Source organism: Malus domestica, chromosome 13 (genome assembly GCF_042453785.1).
Source record: "Malus domestica chromosome 13, GDT2T_hap1".
NCBI classification, from domain to species: Eukaryota; Viridiplantae; Streptophyta; class Magnoliopsida; order Rosales; family Rosaceae; genus Malus; species Malus domestica.
The window spans coordinates 6,298,492-6,323,839 of NC_091673.1; the positions used below are offsets into that span (position 1 = coordinate 6,298,492).

The 25,348-nt window shown below is 37.9% G+C and overlaps 4 protein-coding genes and 1 long non-coding RNA gene across 5 annotated transcripts; 1 reads left to right on the forward strand and 4 right to left on the reverse strand.

Annotated features, from left to right (window-relative positions):
* Nucleotides 1–529: 529 nt before the first annotated feature.
* On the reverse strand, nt 530–3,053 carry LOC103451983 (1,4-dihydroxy-2-naphthoyl-CoA synthase, peroxisomal). Its single transcript, XM_008391443.4, has 9 exons — nt 2,708–3,053; nt 2,490–2,612; nt 2,120–2,221; nt 1,984–2,022; nt 1,729–1,827; nt 1,530–1,577; nt 1,340–1,435; nt 1,072–1,194; nt 530–980 (listed from the first exon to the last, which is right to left on the reverse strand). The coding sequence occupies exons 1-9, from the start codon at nt 2,966–2,968 to the stop codon at nt 864–866; spliced, it is 1,008 nt and encodes a 335-aa protein (XP_008389665.1). The 5' UTR covers nt 2,969–3,053; the 3' UTR covers nt 530–863.
* A 31-nt stretch (nt 3,054–3,084) lies between these two features.
* On the forward strand, nt 3,085–6,739 carry LOC108175133 (uncharacterized). The gene is made up of 3 exons (XR_001791957.3): nt 3,085–3,210; nt 3,457–3,607; nt 6,367–6,739. It is a non-coding gene; the product is annotated as an uncharacterized lncRNA (long non-coding RNA).
* On the reverse strand, nt 3,705–8,100 carry LOC103451986 (polygalacturonase At1g48100). Its single transcript, XM_008391446.4, has 7 exons — nt 7,587–8,100; nt 6,342–6,473; nt 5,891–6,118; nt 5,740–5,784; nt 5,431–5,638; nt 4,607–4,797; nt 3,705–4,368 (listed from the first exon to the last, which is right to left on the reverse strand). The coding sequence occupies exons 1-7, from the start codon at nt 7,974–7,976 to the stop codon at nt 3,976–3,978; spliced, it is 1,587 nt and encodes a 528-aa protein (XP_008389668.3). The 5' UTR covers nt 7,977–8,100; the 3' UTR covers nt 3,705–3,975.
* An 8,763-nt stretch (nt 8,101–16,863) lies between these two features.
* Nucleotides 16,864–19,806, reverse strand: LOC103451987 (probable polygalacturonase At1g80170). Its single transcript, XM_008391447.4, has 9 exons — nt 19,525–19,806; nt 19,083–19,211; nt 18,764–18,934; nt 18,641–18,661; nt 18,336–18,543; nt 18,047–18,128; nt 17,763–17,871; nt 17,550–17,666; nt 16,864–17,384 (listed from the first exon to the last, which is right to left on the reverse strand). The coding sequence occupies exons 1-9, from the start codon at nt 19,762–19,764 to the stop codon at nt 17,070–17,072; spliced, it is 1,392 nt and encodes a 463-aa protein (XP_008389669.2). The 5' UTR covers nt 19,765–19,806; the 3' UTR covers nt 16,864–17,069.
* Nucleotides 19,807–20,754: 948 nt separating this feature from the next.
* On the reverse strand, nt 20,755–21,385 carry LOC139190343 (pentatricopeptide repeat-containing protein At2g33760-like). Its single transcript, XM_070810423.1, has one exon. It carries the CDS (start codon nt 21,331–21,333, stop codon nt 20,836–20,838), a length of 498 nt encoding a protein of 165 aa, XP_070666524.1. The 5' UTR covers nt 21,334–21,385; the 3' UTR covers nt 20,755–20,835.
* Between the last annotated feature and the right edge of the window lie 3,963 nt (nt 21,386–25,348).

The following is a 25,348-nucleotide window of genomic DNA, read 5'->3' on the forward strand; positions in this document are numbered from 1 at the left end:
CTTCTGTCATTACCGTTGTACTGAAGATCAAAACTACATATTAATAGAACACGGTTTGTCAACCAAAAACAAACATAATTACTACTATACCCTTTTAATACAAAACTAAAAGAAGATATTAGAAAAGAAAATAATGTGGGCATTAAAGTAATTTTGTACAAACAAGTTTTTACTTCTATTTTTCTAAAGCTCACATCTATGTCACTTTATTACTACCCTTTCAACTCATTCACTCTCTTTCTCTTTCTCTCTTTTTCCTAACTGCCAACTCCTATTTTTCGAATGTCTGTCAATCTGTTAAAAACAAATCACTTATTTCATAAAAAATTTAAAATACAAATATTTTAAAAATATATTTCTCAACGCAGAGTGTGTGACCTTTGCTAGTATATTATGATTGTTGTTTTGCTTTTGAGCTTTTTTTTGGGAATGCAAATAAAGTTAATAAACTCAAGCTATCAGAGAGTTATGTTCTCCCCCTTTTATTTTCATTTTCGTCAATAAACACACAATTAAAAAAATTAGAAAGTATAAAATTTATTTTCTTTACTGATAAATCAAACATAGTAGATAAATGTATAAGGCTAGCTAGCATTCGAATCACCCAAAAATAAAACTGCAAGAGTAGTTCAAAATATCACCATAAAAACAGACTAAATGAGCAAGAGATTTGAACAAATTACTTTTCCGGAGCCCGAAAACCTAGTCAAACTCTACGTGAAAGGAGGCTTCTTATTAGATGACAAAGCAACTTACAAGTGAAATCAGCCATAAATCTATTCTCCTCTCCAACAACGTCTGAACTTCAAAACCAAACCATTTATCCGACAAGGGGTCCTAGTCTGCTGGGAAAGTGCTCAGCATTAAGGTCTCCTGGGAAACTTTGAGAAATCTGGACGTCTGCGCTGCATATAAGCCGTCTTCCCCTCGTTACCTTCCTCAGTGCCATAGAATAAGAGCGTGGCATCTCCAGCAAGTTGCTGCATTGGAAACATCGGTTAAGTAGTTAGCACATACGTATATGAATAAGACCGTGGCATCTCTAGAAATATGGTTGCTAACCCAAGGTACCTGCAGTCCAGCATGACCGTCGTCAACTGCATTAAGAGCAGACTTCAGCACCCGAAGCGCGGTTGGGCTGTTTCTTAGCATTTCTCGACACCATTTAACCGTTTCTTGCTCTAAAGTCTCCAGCTGGATAACCGAATAAAACAGTGAAAATGCTATCTTCTGCAAACTTTTAGTGATATAAGGCTAATTAATTTTCAAGGAAAATGTAATTTGTATTCAATTCATAGGCCATCCGATGAGATTTGTGTCGCATTGAGAGTGAACTTACTGGTACAACAGTGTTAACAAGTCCCATTTTCTCTGCTTCAGCAGCTGTGTAAAGCCTTGCCATAAACCACATTTCTCGTGCTTTTTTAGGCCCGACCTGACTGACCAAAACCATTCATTACACATACTAAGTTAGAGCAATATGAAGCAAGTATTTGCATAACACAAGTCAGACTTGAAACAATTCCTACCAAACGGGACATGATGGAACTCCCATAACCAGCGTCAAAGCTTCCAACCTGCAAATGTACAAGTTGCAAGGTTTCTGCATGTTAGCATGCTGCTCTCACCCATTCTTAGATTGAAGATGAAACGAAGATGAATGATTGACGGTGATTAAAAATCAAGTTCGAAAAGTTTAACCAGAATCAAGGTATATGACATGAGCACCTTAGGACCGGTCTGACCAAAAATAGCATTGTCTGCTGCAATGGTTAGATCACAGACCATGTGCAATACATGTCCTCCCCCAACAGCATAACCAGCCACCTGATAAACCATTTAACATGAACAACAGTTAGGAATGAGATCATACATTCCCTTATTTAGGGTGGTGGTAAAGCTTTCAACAACCAGAAACGTTTAAGTTTCGCAGCTCTCCAACTGTCCAACACCAAAGGCCTAAAGATGTTGAGAAGGGCATACCATGGCTATTACTGGCTTTGGAAGACGTCGAATCTGGACCTGAACATACCAATTTGAGATGATTTATATACCAGTCAGTAAGAACATTTATGTTACAGAATCGTATAAAGATATAAGCATCAATGTATATATATACCTGCAAATCTAACACATTAAGACGGCCAAAATCATCGTAATCAGAATAACCATCTTTTCCTCTCAAGGCCTGATCACCGCCACTGCAGAATGCTTTGGTTCCCTAAAAACACCAAATTCGCTGCAGATTAGTATGTTTCAATTCCCTCTTAATATTTTCTTATAGCTCAACTATCCGATTCAAAGTACTTGCTAATCAGTAATTTTTCGTTACAAATGTAACATTTTGTTGTTAAAAGTTGATTTCGTGCATTCCAGGTGACAGAAATAATGGAAATTTGTGACGGAGCTAAATTAATGTTAGGATATTGGCACGAATCAAAACCAAATTGAAAGTTCGGAGTGCAAAGCGAAAGAGGGAAAGGACGTACCTTCCCGGTAAGAATGACGACGCCTATGGAGCCGTCGTCCCTGGCATCATTAAACGCGCGAATCAGCTCCTTCACAGTCTGCGGCCGGAACGCATTTCTTCTATCCGGTCTATTAATCGTAACCTAAGCACAAAAATCAATAGATTTAGACACATCAAATCGCATTGATCTCTCAGTAATTAGGATTCATTAATCAAAACCAGCCTGAGGAGCCTGACCTTTGCAATGGCTTCGCCGACGGCTTTCTCGTATATAATATCAGTGAATTCATCGCCGGAAACGTCGCGAGCATTTTCCCAAATAACTCGGTGAGTCGAGACCTCGCCGTGGGTGCGGTGGTAGCTGTCGTTCATGGAGGCGTTGGAGAGAGAAATTGCGGCGGAGCCGGGAGATAAATGGGCCGGAATGAGGTGGTTGGCGATGGAGGCCACCCTCCTAGTCGCGGTGGTCATGACGTCCTTCTCTAGGCCTTCTGCCATTGAAGGAGAACTGGATAAGGATCAAAGCTTCGGACTTTGGAGGTTAAAGATGAGACATTTGGATTGGATAAGATATGGCGCGAACAGCGAAACGGTGCGTTTCTTCAATTTCTCATGCGGCGTCGTTTTTGGCGCCAAGCCCCTAGAGGTGAAATTGCCGTTGCAATTCGCAAGCATGTTGTGCGCATTCAGGATTTCAGTTTGCAGAAATCAAATCAGAATCCAAGGAAAGGACGAAAACGGTGCGTTTCCAGACTTCTTTTGATAGATTTCTTTGCATTTCATATGATTTATCAAATTGTAAGATTGTACTGATTGGATTTCATGCTTTAATCTGCTGGTTATTAAATGAACTGTTAATTAATCTTCTTATTTTGTGCTATCTGTAGTATGTGTCTTGAATACTGATCTGGATTTCAATTTCAATCCCTAATCTGTTAGAAATTCTGATGCCCGAGATATCTCTTGTGTCTACAACACTACTACAGGAAACTGAGAGATACAAGTGATGGTGTTGTACAAGGGGATGTATCTTGATCCCGAAGGACTAACATGAAACAAGTATCATGCGGAAAAGTTAAAACACCTGACGACGTGTGATAGATTAGGGATCCCAAATTGGCGAAGCATATGTTTCATGTAAGTCTCTCTTGTTAATTGTTTAGCCATTTGCTTATGTTGCTTGTACTTTTTTCATTACACAATGTTGAATTTGCTTGCTTTTGAAGCTGTGGAGTCACTAGAACGTAGACAATTCATGGAAGTTCTGTAATTATGTAATCTTGTATAACAGCAGGATATAAACGTAAGCCTCTAACAAAGATGACGAAGAATTCCTGTAAAACTAGGACTGCCAAATTATACACACACTATACCAATTACCAATTACCAATTACCAAATACGTTGATGGTGCGAAAGGGGTCAGGAAATCTTGCAGACCACACAAAGTGAATACACCATCATCATCAGATATACATATATAGATATATACTTAGTACTAAAAATCTCAACACGCATCATGATTTGAATTTATTTGGTTGCCTGATGGCTTGCCAAGCCGTAAACAACCAATGGGTGGGACTGTTGGGGTTCTCAACTCCCCAAACGTCTGCCAGCAGAAGGGGTTGTACAGGTGATACTTTTCTTGCAATGGCTTTAGCTGTATACCATTTAGTGTTACATCTACGCAGGGTAGGCTGTCACTACAGGCGAAGTGTACTGGTTTTACGGTGTAAGTTCCTCTTATTCTCTCGTAGGTGATCCCCGATAGAGCCACAGCTGATGTTTGGTTTTTGCATGTGGTTTTGTCACAGTAGAATTGGTCAATCACAATGGGGAGTTGAACTTCAGAAACTTGAATGTTTGAGAACAGCACTCCCTGAACAGACCCTGATCCACCCTGCACATTTAGGATTCAGTTATATGCGTAAAAGAAAATGGTAAATTGTCAAGCTTTAGTAACTATTTTGACGTGTCGGAAGAGCCCATAAAGAAGACGTTTTTTAAGGACTCATTTCTAGCATTACTGAGATAGTTTTTCAGTCGATATTTGAGTATTCGATGCAGAAGAGAGTTCTATGTTAAAGTTTAATAATCAGCAGGAAGGATGTGTTAAAAACTTTTAGGTGAATTCATACCTGCCATGTCTTGACTCTGACACCATTCATCGTGTTGTGCATCATGATGTCTCGAACGGTAATGTTTGAAACACATGCTTTCGTGTTGCCCTTTCCTAAACCTCCAATGCTGATTCCATGCCCTGGTCCACAGTTCACGTTGTGTATATATACATCCGAGCATCCAGTTTGTATGGAAATACAGTCATCTCCTGCACAAATCATAAGAATTGAAACGTTTAGTTGAATATTTATCCATTACAGTTATACTAATCGACTTGGTTTTAAGTCTCTGCCTATTTCATGCCTTATCCGTTGTTCGCAGTTACTGTGTAAATTTGATTCTTCAGTGTTAGTTCTTAGGAATCATTGTGATGTGAAGTGCCATGCTTGATACTTTTCCTTCTTATCCTTTATCCGTTGTATGTGGGCCGTTTTTAAGTTGAATTGGACAGAAGGGCAGGGGAGTTGAGTAGTGTTTCTAGCGTCCGATGATGACAAAATATCGATTGAGGCTTGGGTATACTACAAAACAAGAGTTGTTGCTGTCATGGGTTTGATACCTAATCCTAAATTTGGATAGACCACTGATGATTTAGGGTGTGAAATTCATCATCATAATAGGTTGCTATAATTCTTGGAATGTATCAGATTGCCTGTTGCTACATGTCAAATCTTTAGTGGTCCAGGATTGTCGATGGAAGATGCCAGTAAGTAAGGCTGCAGGCAGGATAAGATTGCTCATGGAATGATCCCCAAAGGTATTATAGTAAGTGTGGAATATGTGAGTCCGACACACCGCGCCGCAGTAACAGTAGATATTGAAGAGTAAGGTGTATAGTTACCGCAACCAAGAGTGGTGGAGTGGATGAGCACTCTTTGGGAGTTCTGGAGGTGAATTCCATCTGTGTTGGGACTGTCCCCAGGGGACGAGACGCTCATATCATGGACCAGCACTCCCTGGCAGTTGTCGAATTTGAGATGGCATTGGGGGCTATTCTGAATCGTTATGCCTGTAACCGTGACATTGAAACTCCCATAAAACCGCAGTGCCTGCACAATCAACAAAATACACAAAACCATGTTACTGAAACTGCAGGTCAAGATTCAAGATCACATAAGCTTCAAGGTTTTGGCACACAAGTGGTCCTTACAGTCGGTTTGATGCTTGGCATTTTCCCGCTCAGCTCGCTTCTTATCTGCCACAGATGTCAGCCACAGGATGCTGATTAGTTTAAGCTCGATGATCACGAAATTTAACGTTCAAATCTGGTGTTAAAATTTAGTTTAGTTTAGTTTAATTACCGGCATTGGCGGGCGTTGTTGGAATGAGCTGTTTAGTGGCACAATGAGCTTGTAATCATCATCTATAGGGTCTCCATAGGGAGTGTCCTGCCACCAAGGAGAGCCTCTTCCATCAATCACTCCCTTTCCCTGTACTGTGATTCCGTTTAGCTTTGTAAATTCAAGCCATTGCAGCAGGCCATTGCCCCAGGATTTTGAGTCCGTCGGCGCTAGTATCGTGCCATCTAGCTGAAAATTTATAATTTCGTATATTAGACAAAAGACGGAAATCATAATAAGTGAATGATAACGTTGGTCGTCCACACAATGCGTACTGAATCCCATTAACCTTCTGGATTGAAGGAGTTATGTGAATTGTGCAATTACTTTTACTTTGATATTTTTTTTATTTTATTTTTGTGGTGTTTTTTAATTTTTACCACTCTGTTACCGTGTGTATATGTATTTTTACCTGAAATAAAATGTTTTTCTGGCAGTAAGGGCCGGAGAATGAGATGGGGCCCACAAGGAACTGATAACCGGCTGGAACAATAATGCTTGATGCCTCGACTTTACAAGCAGCGGCCCATGCAGCTTGGAATGCCTGCGTCACACCAGAACAAAACCCCCCCGTTAGATGTTATACAAACTACCGTATGTAAATTTTAACCGTAGAAAATACGGTTGGTGTTAATTTTCTGTGCAAAACAGTATACAATTATTGTTGGAATCGTGACCCAACTGCCGTAACGAGAATAAAATTTGTTCAGTGGGCCCAATGGGCCCCACCAGTTTGGTTTGTTCTGTTGTCACTGCCATTTAACCCAGGCAGTTGATTAAATTTTGTTGAAATAAGATGCACCAAATTATGCCACGTAAGATCATTTTTAATTTTTAATTTACTTTTGACGTTCGAAATCCAACAATTCTCTTGACAGTTGGAACATGGGTGGCTTACTAGTGCAATGGCACAAGCCAAGGCAATTCTTGCAAAGGCAATTGTAGGGCACAAGCCCTTGGCCTAATTGCGTTCCATAGTTTGCATTAGTGGACCACCTTTTTTGGGGCCAAGGGCAATTCAATTGCCGTACCAATTAGATCATGGGTTGAGACGCTCTTAAATATTCTCCCATTGAGTTCAATCACTTTATTACAAGCGGTAATTATTAAATATTTTAGGTAAGTCAAAATTAAACTTAATTAACTAAACATTAAAACTAATTCAACTGACCACAATACTTTAACTATAATTTAGGTAAAATTACCAAATAACCCAACCCAACCCTTTAAGAAATCAAGTGCAAGTGATCCAAAAAGGCCAAAAGGCAAAAAGGCAAAAGTTTGCCAAAATAACTATTTTGTTTCTCTCAATGGTTAAGTGACTACCGTTCATTTATGCTACAGCTAGGAGCATGTTGGAATTCCTTGTCATTTACATGGAAATATCATGAGCTAAATTAGCGCAAAATACTTAACTTTTTACATGTTTTTTCTCGTTGTTCTGTTAGTAGTCACTTTATTATACATGTTAATTTATGATTTGCAGCTAATGAGAATCGACTCCATAACTGTAAGAAGCCAAACAGGGTACAAAGCTAGCAACATTATTAATCAAAGCTCAAATTATGAAGATATCTTTTTTAACCCTTGACCATGATTGATTAGTTCTTAATTGACTACGGAGTAAAATTATGATGAGCTTAAACAAACTACAAACCTTTGTGTCGTCGGTATCGCCGTTACCCTTAGCACCAAAATCTAGCACATTATAAGTGGAGGGACCCTTCTGTGGTGGTGGTGGAGCTTTATATTGAGGTGGCGATGGTGCCTTGTTATGAGGTGGAGGCTGTGCCTTGTTACGAGGTGGAGATGGTGCCTTTTTATGGGATGGGGGCTTGGGTTTTGATCCACTACCGCTGTGGTAGTGGCCGCCGCCGCTGCCGCCGTGGTTGCTTTTTCCTTTTTTCTTTGAAAGAGAAGCAAAGGATGCCCTGCTTTGCCTCCAATGCCGGCCTCTTCTGCCCATGCAAGCGTCGAAATTCGACGACCAAACCAGAAATGCAATTACTAGCATGAATGTGATGCTTCTGAAACTGAACTCACTCATTTCTGCACAATGTGGGGTTGTGGATGAGAGAGAGAGAGAGAGAGAGAGAGAGAGAGAGAGAGAGAGAGAGAGAGAGAGAGAGAGAGAGGGAGAGAGAGTTGTGTGAGAGGACTGGTTTAGTTTAGATATAAAAAAGATGTGGTGGCTGTGTTTATATAGAATTGGAGCATGCAAACAGATGGAGACAAACATGCATAAGCTCTAATTTGATAATTCTAGGAATTTATAAATTTATTAATTTCATTCTCATTTTTATTTCCTTTTGTTCTTTTATTAATTATCATGTTTTCTTTTTTGTGAATTATAGTTGGTATAAAATTATAGTTGGAATTTTGTTTTGCCTCACATGCCAAATATTGCAGCTCTTTGTTGCAACTCATTCAATTTCCTAATGCTTATGTGAACACATGTTCCATTTAAATACTCCTTGTTCAAATCTTAATTAATTAGTCGTAATGAGCAAACCATGGATGTTAATTTGGATGTTAATTTGTTTCTTTATAGCACGTGTATTTTTGTTAATACCGTATCGTAGATCTGTAATATATCAATTGAGTTGAGCATTTATTTCAATCATGTCATTTTTTCCACTGTATTTTCTTTTAGTGTTTTTCTATTTGCAAGACTATATTTTATTATAAACCATTTTAACTTATAGCGTGGAGATAATAGATGTGAACTCACCAACGGAAACACTAACCTAACTAACTAGCTTAACCTGCATATGCATAGCCCTATAGAGTTAAGGGGTAGTAAAATATTTAAGAAATAGTAGATGTAAACTCAAATATAAGACGACGGCAACAGAAATACTGACTCAACCAACTAGCTTAATCTCCATATGCATAGCCATATAGAGTTAAGGGGTAGTAAAATATTTAAGAAAAAATAGATGTGAACTCAAATATAAGACTACAACAACGAAAACACTAACTTAACTAACTTAACTTGCATATGCATAGCTCTATAGAGTTAAGGGTAGTAAAATATTTAAGAAAAATATATGTGAATTCAAATATAAGACGACGACGACAAAACACTGACTTAACCAACTAGTTTAATCTACGTATGAATACACTGACTTAACCAAATAGTTTAATCTACGTATGAATAGCCCTATAGAGTTCAGGGGCAGTAAAATATTAACCTAACAGAGGGAGTGGGGGATTCAAAAGGCAAAGGACACACGTGAGTGGGAAATAGGTGTCGAGGCCCGGCACTGATTATAACAGCACTTTATGATCACATGCAACCTTCACGGGCTCTTTCGGTCTCTCCTCTCTGATTTGTCCTCTTGACTTGCACCCAGGCTAAGGATTTTGCTGTTACAAATTTCTCTATAATTTCATTTTTTTTAATTTAATTTAGTTAAAAGTGTTGGATGGGGTGTTTGCCTGCACTTTTCTCATATTTTTATATAATCAAAATTATTTAATCCGAGAAGGATTTAATTAAATCCCGACACTTCCGTAGTTCTTTAACAACTGATAATATTAATTAGTAAGATTTCACTTCGAGAATTCAGACCATATGAAATACTCATCACTTACAATATAATAACAATTAGGCATAATAATAGTTGATTTTTTCGGTGATTTGCGTGTTTTTTACTAGAAATAGAATTTTGAGACTTATTTGTGAAAGAATCCTTAACTTTAGGCATATAAGTTGAGAAATAATGTAAAACCCAGTGCGCCCATAGTTTTGCCTTTTCCGTTTATACGGAATTCTGAAGGAAGAACAAAAGAGTACTAGAATCCAGTTTGTACGACCATTATTGGGTAATAATCTGTCAACTTACAGTGGATTGAGATCCTTTCCGGATCTTACACTCTATAGGCCACCGACCGAAAAATTTGAACTGTTCAAGAGAAAGAGAAATATGGGCGTTTGATAGAGAAATTGTGTGAAATTGACCAGTGAGATATGCTAATGTGGATCGCAGAATTTAAATTGAACAATCTAGATTTCTTGGTACGTGGACTCTGAAGTATAAAATCCGGAGAGGATTTCAATCCGTTTCTTTCAAGTCACATGCTCAATACTTGCGATGACAATGAGTTTGAGAGACGGATAATAAAGATTACGTAAAATTAAAATAGTAAGAAAGATTTGGTGTTTAACTTAATATTAAAACTAATTGGGGTTTAGAAACATTATCAGCTTCGATAAATGATCAGATTACTACTGTACATGTGCGCTGGAAGTCTTTGGAATAATATTATTAATTATTATTCTAGGAAACTGCAGTATCGTTGGTGAACTTTGATTCGTCGCCCACAATTACGGAAAGACAGATTTGAACTTAATTAATTCCAAGAAAACGATGGGAATGCAGTTGGAATGTGGGAACAAAACATTATGGTGATATATATAAATATATATTTCTGTTTCTGTTAGTTTCGGTTGAATTATTTTAGTTGTTGTGTGTCTCATATATATCATCAGATAGAGCTAGCTAGCTATAGCAATTGAGGAAAAACACGAGGCCATGAACGTCCCCACGTTTGTTATACTCATATCCGTGGCTATGATGAATTTACAGAGATGCCAGAGCCGAGAAGCTGTTAGCAGTAACATGCACACCTCAATTTCATCACCCACAACTCCTTGACCTCTTCTTCCTTGCCCGTCCCTTTCCCCATTTTCCTCCAAAATTGCTCTCCCCCTCTCTCATACATTATGCTTTCCTTGCTGGAATTTATCGGTACCCAAAAAAAATGATAGGATAAGAAGAACGACGAATGACTTGTGTGATTTATTCTCTTTCGTACTCTTGTCTTTTTAAACAAGCGATGTTGCCGAAGAGGAAATTTGAGTTCAGGAGTTGCAAAGGTAATTAAGTATTATTAACCACCTAAGTTACCATTCCGTGACGTTTACTAAAACAGAAATAATAACCAATTATGAAAAGAAACAAGATTTGTATAATTTGTGATCATCTTGTAGCGTTATTTGCACAGAACCGTTAAAATTGTTTTGTTGTCATGCACATTTTTCCTTTTGTCCTCGACAAATATTAATTGATCTTTGCACCCAAAACTACATTACTCTTAATTTGTTGGAAGAGGAACCTCTCCGGATCTACTTTGTGGGATCCCCACATCCTAGTCGTTCGTCATATATGGTGCAATCAGTTTTTGTCAAGTATTATAGTATTTGTGTTTAATTTTAAATAAAAAAAATCAAAAAAAATCAAAAAAATTCCGACCGCACGATGCATAATGAATGATTAAGATGTGAGGATCCTTAGGATTCCCACAATTTAGATCCGGATGAGATTCAAATCCTAATTTGTTGGCTGCAGTGCGGGTGTATGCATATCCATGCATATATACACACACAAACATATAATCCCATAATAATCAAACAAAGAGTATATACGTCAAACGTCAAATGAATCCCGATAACTGAGCAAACTATTTTAATTATTGTATTATGTATATGTTTCTTACACATAATCAGAAACGACAAACATGATAAGTACACAGAATTCAAATATATATATGTTACGTATCTTCATTTTTTAATCCCATTTTTTGGCTGGGTTTGCATGCTTGGCAATATATATATTATTTTGTTTTAATTTGTTACACAACTATGAGTGAATAAGATATAGACACTGGAAAGTAAAGGGGAAAAGATCGGTATGTGCAATGAGAGTTTTTTTAGTATGTCGAGAACACGGTCGGATACACTAAATGTCATAATACAAGTGGTTAAATATTTAAAAAAAAATTACAACCACATGTGTTATGACACTCGGTGTACTATACCTGTTTTTTTTTATGACAAATGATAAATTTATTAGATTAGATGTTAAATTAATCACCGATAAAATTCGAACCAATATCATCATACAATAACTCAACCCTTTCTACCATGTGGAAAAGAGCTACTTGCAGTGTACTAAACCTGTTCCCGGCACATCAATTTTTTTTTCACACACGACCTTCTTGATTAGCCGTCATTTAGTGCTTACATTAAATTTCATGCTCTCGTGAACTTTGAGTTCTCTTGTGATCAGCTCCATCTCCACGCGCAGCCCCTGCCATCGATGATTAGGGTTTCTTTCCGTCTCTTCCATTAATTATTAATTGGAGAAAATGTTTTGCTCACTCACCAACGCATAAAAGATTTCATGCATTAACTGCCACGTGACAATTTTCATGGAACACCTAATTAAATCATCTTCACCCAAGGAGTAGTTCAAACCTTTATAATGTAGTAACTCTTTTTGGTAAAATAGCTAAAATGATGAAAATACAAAATTTAGAAGAATTTTATGCTTTCATTATATATCGTCAAATACTTGATCGATTATATTTTAAATATTTGATCAATATATCATTGTTAGTTAACTTTATCATTTTAACATAAGAATTTGTAAAAACTTCATTTCAACAGATTTTTTTTTTTTTTTGCCCTCGTGACTTAAAAGACAAATAATTATGAGAGAAAAAAGCACTTTGGCATCACCTAAATTATGTTATGCTGGCCGCTGAAACTCGGAAGCTTCATGTTTGATTCCATATTTTGGAGCTGGTGGGTTTAGCAGGGCAATGGTACTAATGTACATTTTACAAGCACTAATCAGTGTTAATACAGTTAATCATGATATAAAAGATAGATAAATATGATTGTTAAAAAAGGGGAAAAAAACCATATGATTCTCTGTCTCTGTACAAACTTCAACATCAGTACATCACCATCGAAATTACATGCTAGTTGCACAATGTGCAACAGTAATCGAATAGGTCCAACAAATAGCAATCACCAGATTGAAATTAACTTGTAAGCAAAGGGTCACGGATCTTTCTAATTTTTGGAGCTAGCTATAGCCAGCTCTACCTGTATATATATTATATGAAATTAAGATAATATTAATTAATTAGATCATTGCATTAGATCTAAACTTCCCCCATTGGGGTTTTTAGTTTTCTCGTTGTTGACATGTTGCTGCCAGGCCGGTAGGCCCTGCTGAATGCTGATGATGTTATGGTTATGGATGGCCGGCATTGTTAAGCATGTGAATTATATTTCCAGTATGGAAAAGCTCTTTTATTTGCTATGTTATGTTGATAATGAATCTCACGTCGAGAAAAATAAAGAACATTGTATGTGCTTATAAGTGGTTTGGCTATTTTATATATTGTCAATTGATTTTATGGTTTCACCTCAACTTTTTTCGTGGTATCAGAACAACTTGTCCCATGTGTATAGCTCAATGGCCACACGTGTTTCACGTCGCCCAATTTGTTTGTCCACATGTTAGGCTTGAAAATTCGCCACACGTGAGGGAGCATGTTAAGAATGAATCCACATCGGAGAAATGAGAGACCTTGCATATGCTTATAAGTAGTTTGTCTACTTCCCGTATTACCAAGTAGTTTTATGATGAAACCTCAACTTTCTCCATGTCTATAATCTCAATAGATTCTTAAATTATTTACAGAAGACAAAAGTGCTTTTGTTTCTACCTCTTTGTAATTTGTATACCTTTGAAACCCTCAGTTTAATAATGATGGCCTACGAAAAAAGAAAAAAAAAGGGCCTTATTCTAGCCACAATCACGGATCGATTTGGAGAGCCCCTGATGAAGTTCACCCCAATTGCCATTGTTTCTTGGGAACTTTAACGAAAAGCTCCTGGTACTATTCATTTTAACGAAAAACCATATTTTTACACTAAAAAGTCGATCATGTTACTATTCACTTTACCCTTTATTTTGTTCTTATCATTAAAACTCAAAGTTTTTAAACCTTTTTCATTAGTTTTCCTTTGTTTCTTTGGGACAAGACACCAGAGACTTTTCTATGTTGCTTCTTCTCCCTCTCTGACTTAGCTTCTAATGCATGTATGCCAAGCCACATTACCCTTAAGCAAATGCACGATTTATTGTACTCGTGTAATCGTAAATACATAAGATATGTATATATGTTTCCTAGTTAAACTTAGACTATATGGATTTAAACCACTTAAACATTTGAATAAGAATTAACAAGATAATATCGTAAGGAAATACTTTTCACATACGATTTTTTTTTTCTCATTTTGTATATGCTTATTTATTTGTGTTCATTGATTCTCCCATGATGATATAATTCAAAAATTATAAATAAACATGTGTATGCATGAGGAAAAATATGGGTGTTCGGTCTGCTTGCAAATTGGGTTGTGATAATGATAGTGAACAGTGGACTACTATGCATGCACATGCAAGGTTCTAAAAGATGTTAGGTGCTAGGCGCTAGTCGGGCGGCGAGCTGGAGCTTAACGCCTAGGCGGCTAGGCGGGGTATAGGCGGACTAGGCATATTTAACTAAATCCATTATATTTCATGTAAATAAGTGTATGTTTATACTTAATATATATATATATATATATATATATATAATTTCATCATAAACTACAAAATAGAATGACATATATATTATGAAGTATTGGAACATAATGAAATCATGGGAAACAAGCATATTATATGTGCTCATTTAAGTATTCGACAAGTTTCTTACAATTTATTTTAAAAAATAAAATACAAAACGAAAGTTATTTATTTTCTGCCTAAGTAAGTTGCAACTTAGGCGGGTGCCTAAACGGTCTAGGCGGGGCCTCAGCAGGTATATGCACCATTTCTTAATTTTCAAACGACTATGCATTAATCAAGGCGATGACCAGCCGTCCGCCTAGACGGGGATTTTTAGAATAGTGTGCACATGTGCATTCCTGTTGTGTAATCTGGAAATGCATCATAATTCAGGCATGCCGCAAGTGTAATCAAATTTCTGTTAACTTGTAACCAAAACATGATCGCAGTTGACTTTACTGTGCGGTCAATGAGCATGCATGGTATGGTTTTGCTGCTTTCGGCAATTCCAGTATCTCATTATTGCATTCATAAATGGCAACAATGCGAGTAGAAATTATAAAAATTTAACAAAAAAATCGTGCGTCTATTGTTTCTTGATCCATCTTGCAAATTCCAGTGGTGCGGGTCAATGGATATGAAAACTGTGAACCTAATAAATATAGGAGCCTTTTTAAGTAAAGATTTCGGTATATTGCAACGAAATTGAAACAATATATAGAATCTTCGCAATAATCTGAATAAACTTTACATGCTCTGCGTGGTTCATCACTAGGATCCTATCATTCAACGGAATCATGTTCCGGCCATATAGAATTCTCATATTCTGAAATAGAAAAAAATAGGAACATAAGATGTTTTATACCGTGACATATTCTCTATGATCGATTATCCTATACTTCATAGTTCTATACATAAAATATATGCACATGCATATTTGTTGTTTTGTACTAGGTGGCCATTTCTCGTGACTACTAAAATTGCAGAGTTGTCAGTGTTTTAAATCTAGTATTACATTTTTCAAAACCCTAACCCTAAGCTATAGATACAGCCTATATATATACTTATAAATTTTGTTGCAACCCTAGCCAGTGTGATATGCCCTAACATTATCTGATGGACCCAACTCTCCCTAGTGAGGAGGACCAACCAAACGAATATATATGAAATCAAAACAATTTATCCGATTTATCACAGATATAGACACAACACACCCACTGGCTACTAACTAGTAGTAGATATTACAAATTAGTCATGCATCTTCTTCTTGGTGGCCCCCTTTCATCCACATTTGAATTTTCGGTTCCTTTTGTGTGTCTCATCATCCTGCATAATTTAGTTCCAATCCCATCCAAGCACAAGATGCTACAAAAAAAAAAAAAAAAAAAAAAAGTCATGGGCCATTGCCTTTTTATTTTAGTTTGACTCACGTTTTGTTTAATGCGCGTGTGAATAGATTCTTTTTTACGGTGTATAGTTTAACTTTGGTGAATGAAATTCAATTTAGATGCTCACACTTGTTGTTGTGTGAGAGTGCGGGACGTGAAAAAAAGTAGGTGTGGATTACGAAAAACAAAAATACAACAACAATCAAACCTTATCTCACTAAAGTCGGGTATATGAAATCCTAGAAACTATTGCGTAAGGTTTTGCGTCAAGTCTTTCATTTGTTCTAAGTACTTCATATCTTTTGTTATAATCTCTTTTAAAATCTTCTTAGGTATTCCTCTACCATTTTACCCTGAGTCTCCGTCTCATAATCGCAAAAAATGAAAAAGGGAAAAAGAAAAGAACACAGTTTAGAATTGCTTGCTTTTCTTCAAACAGTCCCATACGACACCTAATTTTATAAAATTTAATCAAATCTGTCGGCTGATTAACAAATACAGGCATCTGTCAGTTAGCAAGCAGAATAATCCCAAAACTTTCATCGACCAGTCAGTGATTCTTTACTGTACACAGCTTCTATTTTTCATGTTCCATTGCTGCAGAACAAGCTTTTGGTTGTAGTTGTTGGGTTCTGAATGTCATCTTGCCAAATAACAAATCAGAATTTCTGTTGGACCGGGTTCGAATATCCCAGTGGTCCTCAATCGTCCTTCTCTGCAAACTAATTATGGGAACTTTAACGAAAAGTTTTCGGTACCGTTTACTTTAACGAAAAACCATATTTTCACACTAAAAAGTCAATTCTGATACTATTTACTTTATCCTTATCGTTAAAACTCAAAGTTTTCAAACCATTTTCATTAGTTTTCTATTAATTTTCTAGTTGTCCCTATTCCAAATACGAAACGCATTTCATAGTTCATACCATTTCTGAATATAGTAATGATAATGGGCAAGGCTCTCGGATCGGTTCATCCTATATCGCTTAGATTTAAGTATTTAATATCAATAAATAAGATCAAAGTCGAAAAAATAAAGAATGGAAGTGCGGTTTTTTCAATGCGTCAATGTCTTAGAAAAAACAAAAATCCATCCTGCATCGAGAATTTCATTTCAAAAACTTGACGGGCGTAGTAGGAAATCATTCTTTATAATAATCATCTGCAGTGATCAGTTTCATAACTATAATTCGTCTACATAGTAATATTCTCCGCAACTGCCCCTTAAACCTCCCTCCAAGATTCCTTTACATTGCTAGAGAGCACTCTACAAGCTCATTAACCCTGTTCCGTATACTGTCAAACAGTTATTTAGTTATGTGCATATAGGGAGCCAAATCAGAGCTCCGTGTGCACAATATCCGCCCTAGTGAGATCTGCGAGCTCAGCTTCAGAGGTCTGATCGGTGATTGTAGAGTCTTTGTCATGGGAATTCAGACAATCTGCTGAGGGATGCACAATGCCATACCCGAAGCCTTGCGCAGAGTTGCAGTATGTTTCCACTTGGCCGTCCTCCCTCTCTAAGTTGACGTCAGTCAGGACTATGTTGCTGCATGGAACTGTGTCACTGCACGCAAATTTCATGGCCTTCGCACTCTTTGTGGTTCCAGAAATGTTCATGTACATGACTTGGGTTATTTCCACCGCTGATGTCTGAAATGTAAGGACAAAGAAAAGCAACATAATCACAATTAACAGAAATTTGACGGGGTTTTGGTTATGATTGATTTACGTGAAGAGTTCGGGAGTTTATAAGATGATCAGAGTCAAATGGCTGAGAACTCAGTGGTGCAGGAAAGCAGAAATTTAGAGCATTACCAGATTTTGACAAGGTTTGGGGGAATCGCAGTAAAACTGATCTATGATTATCGGGTTTGATACATTTTCCATCCTCACATTCTGAAAACGGATACCACGTACATAACCAGAACCACCCTATATACCCAAATGCCACAAAGCGAATGTTACCGTAGGGGATCCATCAATAACCCGAAAAATAAAATAAAAAAATCTAATTAATAGATTAAAAACCTGCCAAGTCTTAATCCTGAGGCCATTGGTCGTCTCCCTGAGGTATGCCGTATCCAAGACCACTTTTGTGACCATGTCAGTGGAGTTGCCCTTCCCAAGACTTCCGATGCTAAGTAACAGAATGTCATGCCAATAAAGGTAATGAGAATAACAATTTTCAGTTTCATTTACTTGCACCTTGAACGATGACTGACTAATTTGAGCCTGCTATGTATCTCTTTTGGGAGGACATGACTACATGAGACACAACTGCAGCATTAGTCTACAACAAAAGTAGATGATACCTGATTCCATGTCCTGGTCCGCAAAAGATTCTCTTCATCTTAATTCCGGAGGTACCACTGACAATTGAGACGCAATCATCCCCTGAATCAACAGGAAACACGATGTGTCATGTGATTGACTGATTGAGTGCCTTTCAAGTGTAATCTATTGTTTCTTTCGTACCCAATCAAATGTTATTTTATGATATTCTTTCTTCATATCACCAATTTGATCTCGTTTCCATTCCAGTTCCTACTTTTGAGTTATGAAAAGTGATCTGAGAAATGATATTGAAGAAAGTTTGAGAACCTGTTCCAATTTTGCAGTCTTGGAGAACCACATTAGTAGATGCTGTGATATGGATTCCATCAGTGTTGGGACTATCTCCTGGAGCCGAGACTAGCACTGCATCAACTCGCACCGCGTCACAATGAGAGATGACAAAATTCATCTGTTGGGCGTTCTTGATGGTGATGCCTTTTACCTTTATAGCTGAGCTTTTATCAATAGTAAATGCCTGCAAATAAAAACCCAACTTAAATTCTATCCGGTGATCATCCTGATCCATGTCATTTAAATAAACTCATTTTTGGATCGGAGGGAAAAGTACATACTGTTGGTGCCCCTCTGCAAGGCTGTAGAGAAAAAAAGAAACAGAGATAAATCAATATGAACTTGTAAATGGTCTGGATTTAAGTATTTGGATACAGTAGAAATGATAAAACGCGAAGATATACATTTGTCTTGTTCTTTTTGCAGGATGCGGCCCACCATTTACTGCCTGAGCCGTCAATAACGCCATTCCCTTGGAAAAGAACTCCAGTCAATTTAGTGAAATCAAGCCATGTTCGTGGAAATCTCGGATCCCAGTTATTAGGCTCATCTGGAGCTACTATAGTTCCTTCAATCTGTGCATCAGTCGTACCATTTACAAACATGAACATTTCATATTTTCATACCATTGCAAAGAGATGGAATATAAAGAGTTATCATTGATGATTAGAACGAAGATGGATTATAAGGATCTAACTTTACTAAAATCAAGAAAGGTTTTACCTGGATGATTAGGTTATCCGCGCATGGCCCTTGAAATTTTGTAGCATTCACTAGATACTGGTGTCCTTGGGGTACCAAGAAAACTGCATTTGTTGTATTGCAAGCGATACCCCAGGCTTTCTGGAAAGCCTAAGAATAATGGCATTGTAAAGGGATTAAATGTCAACAATTATGGCAAACGGTTCGGGTAAATGATTTTTCGTGGTTAAAATTGGCAAAGTTCAGACATGATAGAGCTGTGAAGCGTCATGTCCTTTTTCCAATAAATTAACTGCTGATCACAATATGTTGTATAATATTCATTCAGTTTATTGGTATCAAAAGTTGAGTATCAATATTTTGGCAAAATCTAGTATTTAAAAGTGGGTCTAATTGTTCAAGAAATGAGGCGCATTTGAATGACAAAAAAAAAGTGACCAAATATACAACCGTGTATGCTCACCTGAGTATCATCAGAAACTCCATCTCCAACTGCACCAAAGCTATCCACGTTAACAAGAATCTTGCAACCTCGTTCACTTTTCCATGTCGGAATGTCAAAAACATCCAGCTCGCTGTCTTCTTGTATGTGAAAACTTTCAAGCTCATGGAGCATGCAACTGCTGTCAGACACCAAGTTTCCTGCAACTCCAAAAACTGCTATCAGCATACCAAAACCGAAAACCGCAGGGAATTTATCCATGCTTGTCTTTTTTTTTTTTTTTTTTTGGCAAGATTGATCGATTCGTATAACTTCAATGAACAATGGGTTACCATTTATACGTACAGATTAGTTTAAGAATTACCAAGGGTTTTCTGGGATAAAATGGCTTGGCTTGGAAGTAGATGAAGATGTTACATTTTCTACAAGCCCACACTTAAAGCAAGGGAAAATCTTTGTTGCTTGCTTTACTCTAAAATCAGTGAACAAAAATGCACCAGTAATAGGGGTTTCAGTGTGAGGCATCTGTTTCAGGATAAAAGGCAAGTAAAGATATATCAGCAAAGTGCAATACTTTCTGGAAAAATCGAATTTCAAGGATTTTTAAGGACAATTTGAATATTTAAAAATTGAAATAAAATGATTGGATGTACAGTTGCAGTGCCGTACAACAAAATCTAAAATTATTTTTCTTGTAAGAAAAGCAAAAGAAAAGGTCAACGAGTTAGTTAGACCAAAAATAGAAAAACACAATAGTAACAGACTAACAGTAACCCTATTGAGAAGATGTAAACCTCATAAGCAGGGGCCAGCTAGGTGAAAATTTAGCTGAAAGCATCATGCGGTGGAGAAAATTTAGCTGTAAACCCAAGAGGTCACACTTAGTGCGATGGCAAGTGCCTTCGCCCATGAGCGGTAGGTCTTGGGTTCGAGACTTGGGAGCAGCCTCTCCATAAAATGGGGGTAAGGCTAGCCGACATTCACCTCTCCCAGACATTGCGTAAGGCGGGAGCCTTGTGCACTGGGTACGACGACCATCATGCGGTGGAGAGAATTCCGATGAGACTGCTTGATTAGGACAATTCTCACACAAAGTGGGATCGCGTGGGACTGAGTGGAGTCAAGTGGGATTAAAATACAAGGGATCCCGTGTTTCTATGAGAGGTGGTCAACGGAACCCCTACCTAAGATTTTCTCCATTCAGTGTAACAGTGGGTTCAATGAAGAATCCGATCAGGTGGTTTCATCATTTCAAAATGCTAGCAGTGATGGTGACTGTTTACCTCGACCAATGAAGAATTACAACACTCCAGCGTTTGCTCATGAACACTTTCATAAATAGACACTGAACTTTCCAATGTCACCGCATTTCCCGTACATATATATTAGAGCAGATTGAACATAAACATTCCCACCGTGACCAAAACCCAACTTCACAACATAAGAGTGCATCTGCTTTACAAGTTCAAAATTCTCAGTCCAACTAGCTAAATTCAAAAACCCTACAAACAAAGTTAACAAACCGATCGATGGCCTCTTCTCCCAAAACTGCATCTCAGCAAATAACTCAAGCGCATCAAGTGGTAAACCATTTTCGGTGTAGACCTTCTTCGGAATAGCTTCAAATGCTTCTGTTGCATCAATCAAGCTCCCACAAGCAGAGTATAAATCCACCAGAGCATTGGCAACGAATGTATTTGATTCCACCCATCCGTCCTTAACAATGCGGCAATGCAGCTGCTTTCCTGCTTCCAAAAGCCTCCCACTACAACTTCCGAGGATCAAATAACAGTAAGTAAGCGCATTTGGATCCACACCATCTAATTCCATCCTGGAAAACACACCAGATAGCTCATCCACCCGACACAACACACAAAACCCACGTAACTGTTGTGCTAAGATAGCACCAAACCCGTTGGAACCAACTCAAGCTAACCCACAGGAAATTTACCAAATGAAAATGCAAGAACAAAATATTAAAGACACCAAGATTTTAACGAGGTTCCTCAACAGTCAGTGTAACTGGAGTACGTCCTCGGAGCAGTATGAGCTCACCCAATAATCCACTATCAACCAAATGGGAGTTTACAAAGTGTTGGCAATCTCACAACCCAAATAACCCAATACACCCAATAACTCTCACACTCTAAAGAAACAAATAGAGAAAGAAATATAGTGATTAATTTCTTCTCTATACAAAGCTCATAGTTATTACAACAATAACACTTTGATGGAGTGAGAACTATCCAATGAAAGGAACAACAACTCCTTCTCTCAAAATGGTACTGCATCAGTACCTTCTTTCTCTCCCTCTCTTCTCTTCGGCTCACCAATTTTTCTGCTCTCTTAAAAAAACAAAAGGGCAGCAGCTCCCTCATCATAACATAGCCTTCATTCAAGTCACCCCGTGACTTCCCATGGACCAAGAAAACTTTAGACAAATATCCCTTTTCTTTTCCCCAAAATAAGGAAGAGACATAATTATTTTGTCTACCTTTTTCTTTATAATTTTTTATAGTCAAAAGTTGGCCACTTGGCCACATACTCCAACAATCTCCACTTTGGCCAAGTTTCGAAAAACGCCATGATAAGCCAACCAACACAATTAACACACAACATCACTCACAAACACTAGCAAGAGAACAACTCATGCCGAGCCAAATGCTCCAAAACTCCTACTGCTCAACGCCTTCTTTATATAGGCAAAATGTGAGCCAAGTTCAAACAGTGAACAAACTTGGCTACACCAACAACCTTAGTCAACATATCAGCGGGGTTGTCTTTAGTTGGAATCTTCTGGAGAATGATTTCCCCCTCACCAACAATTTCACGAACAAAGTGATAACGCACATCTATGTGCTTGGTCCTCGCATGATGAACCTGATACTTAGCCAAATAAATGGCACTCTGACTATCACAATGTACCTCCACCTGCTTCTGATCAACCCCCAAATCTCTAATCAGCCCATGTATCCAAATGGCCTCCTTTATAGTTTCAGCAACTGCCATATATTCAGCCTCTGTAGTAGACAAGGCAACAGACGACTGCAAAATGGACCTCCAACAAACTGGTCATTTAGCCATAGTAAACACATAGCCTGTAGTTGACCTCCTTCCATCCAGATCACCTGCATAATCTGAATCAACATAACCAACTGCAAAATGACCAATACCAGAGTCATCTCTCTCAAAGCATAAACCAACATCTCGAGTACCATGGAGATATCTCAATATCCACTTAGCTGCTTGCCAGTGCTCTTTACCTGGATTATGCATATATCGACTCACCATGCCAACTGCATGAGCAATATCCGGTCTAGAGCATACCATTGCATACATCAAACTACCAACCAAATTTGCATATGGTATATTTTTCATTTGCAGCTTCTCTTTATCATTTTTAGGACATTGTAGAGAACTCAATTTAAAATGAGGAGCCAAAGGGGTACTAACCGGTTTGGTTGAATCATAAACTCCAAACTTCCGAATCAACTTCTCAAGGTATTGTCTTTGATTCAAACTGACCAAACCCTTCTCTCTATCTCTAGTGATCTCCATGCCAATGATCTTCTTCGCTTCACCAAGATCCTTCATCTCAAACTCATTCTTCATTTGCTTCTTCAATTTTTCAATCTCTTCAACATTCTTTGAGGCAATCAACATATCATCAACATATATCAACAAATAAATGAAAGACTCATCTTGCAACTTCTTGAAGTACACACAATGATCATATTGACTTCTAGAATAATTTTGGCCTCTCATAAATTTATCAAACCTCAAATACCATTGCCTTGGAGATTGCTTCAAGCCATAAAGTGATTTCTTCAATTTGCAAAACAAATTCTCCTTCCCTTTCACTATATACCCATCCGGTTGACACATATAAATCTCTTCATTCAAATCACCATGTAGGAAAGCCGTCTTCACATCGAGTTGCACAAGCTCAAGATCATATTGTGCAACAAGAGCTAACATAATACGAATTGAGGAGTGCTTCACAACCGGAGAAAAGATTTCATTGTAGTCAATGCCCTCCTTTTGTGCATACCCTTTAGCAACTAATCTTGCTTTAAATCTCACATTGCTTTTCTCATCAGCATCTTCCTTCTTGGCATACACCCATTTGCAACCGATAGCTTTCTTGCCCTTAGGCAATTTAGCTAACTCCCAAGTCTTGTTCTTCAAGAGAGAATTCATCTCATCACCCATGGCATTGCACCACCTCTTCTTCTCCTCACTCTCAATGGCTTCCTCGAAATTAGATGGAATCTCATCAGTGATAATAGGAAGAGCAAAAGAAACATAGTCACTATACCGAGCTGGCTTGGTAATTTGTCTCTTTCCTCTATTCTTGGCAATAGACTCTTAAGGTGAAACTTGCTCTTCAACTTGAATAGAATCTTCAAGTTCAACTTCTTCAACATCCTCATGGTCTCCAACTTCTTCACTTGTAGTGGCTTCGACATCAGCGGAAATAGGATTTGAAGTACCAGAGGCAACTTTCTCAAGCTCCACCTGTTGGACATCTTTCACATTCTTCTCAGAGACTTTGTACATACTTTCTTCATCAAATGTCACATCTCTGCTGATTACAAGTTTTTTCATCTCTGGGCACCACAACCTGTAACCTTTGACACCACTACTAAAACCAAGAAAGATAGCCTTTTTGGCTCTAGGATCAAGTTTATTTTCAGTCACATGAAAATAAGCAGGTGAACCAAAAATACGGATATAGTCATAATCAGAAAAAGGTTTTCCAGTCCATACCTCCATTGGTGTCTTACCCTGAACAGCAGCTGAGGGTAACCGGTTGATGATGTGACATGCATAATTAACTGCCTCTGCCCAAAATGACTTGCTTAAACCCGACTGAGACAACATACATCTAACCTTCTCAAGCAAGGTTTGATTCAATCTTTCTGCAACTCCATTTTGTTGTGGAGTTCCCCGAACACTGAAATGTCTCACAATTCCTTCCTCTTTGCAAACTTTAAAGAAAGGATCGGATGTGTATTCACCACCATTATCCGATCTCAAAATCTTAATCTTTCTCCCAGTCTGGTTCTCAACCATTTTCTTCCAACCCAAGAAAATGCTTAACACCTCACTCTTGTGCTTCATAGTGTAGACCCAAGACCTTCTTGAATAATCATCAACAAAGGTCACGAACCAATGTCTACCACTCAAAGAGGGAGTCTTTGTAGGACCCCAAACATCCGAATGCACATAATCAATAATGCCCTTCGTCTGATGTACCGCAGTACCAAACTTCACTCTAGTTTGCTTCCCCAAGACACAATGCTCGCAGAAATCAAGCTTACAAGTCGTGGCACCTTTTAGAAGACCTTTTTTCACAAGCCCTTGTAGAGCTTTCTCACCGGCATGGCCTAATCTCATATGCCACAATCTAGTAGTATCTGAATCAAATGTGCCCATATTTTCAGAGACTACAGATGCTTCACCTATCACAGTGCTTCCCTGCAATAAATACAAATGGCCACATCTAGGAGCTTTCATCACAACAAGTGCACCATAAGTAACTTTCAATGTCTGTCCATCTGAATGAAACCTGAAGCCCTTGGATTCCAAAGTACCCAAAGAAATAAGATTTTTCTTCAAATTCGGTACATACCGAACACCTGTCAACTCTTTAACCATGCCATCATGCAACTTCAAACGAACTGTACCAATCCCTTTTGTTGTGCAAGGATTGTCATCTCCCATGAACACAACGCCACCATCAAACTCTTTCAAGCTTGAAAACCAATTTTTGTGAGGAGTCATATGATGAGTACAACCCGTATCCAACACCCACTTAGTAGCACAATCAAATGATAAGGAA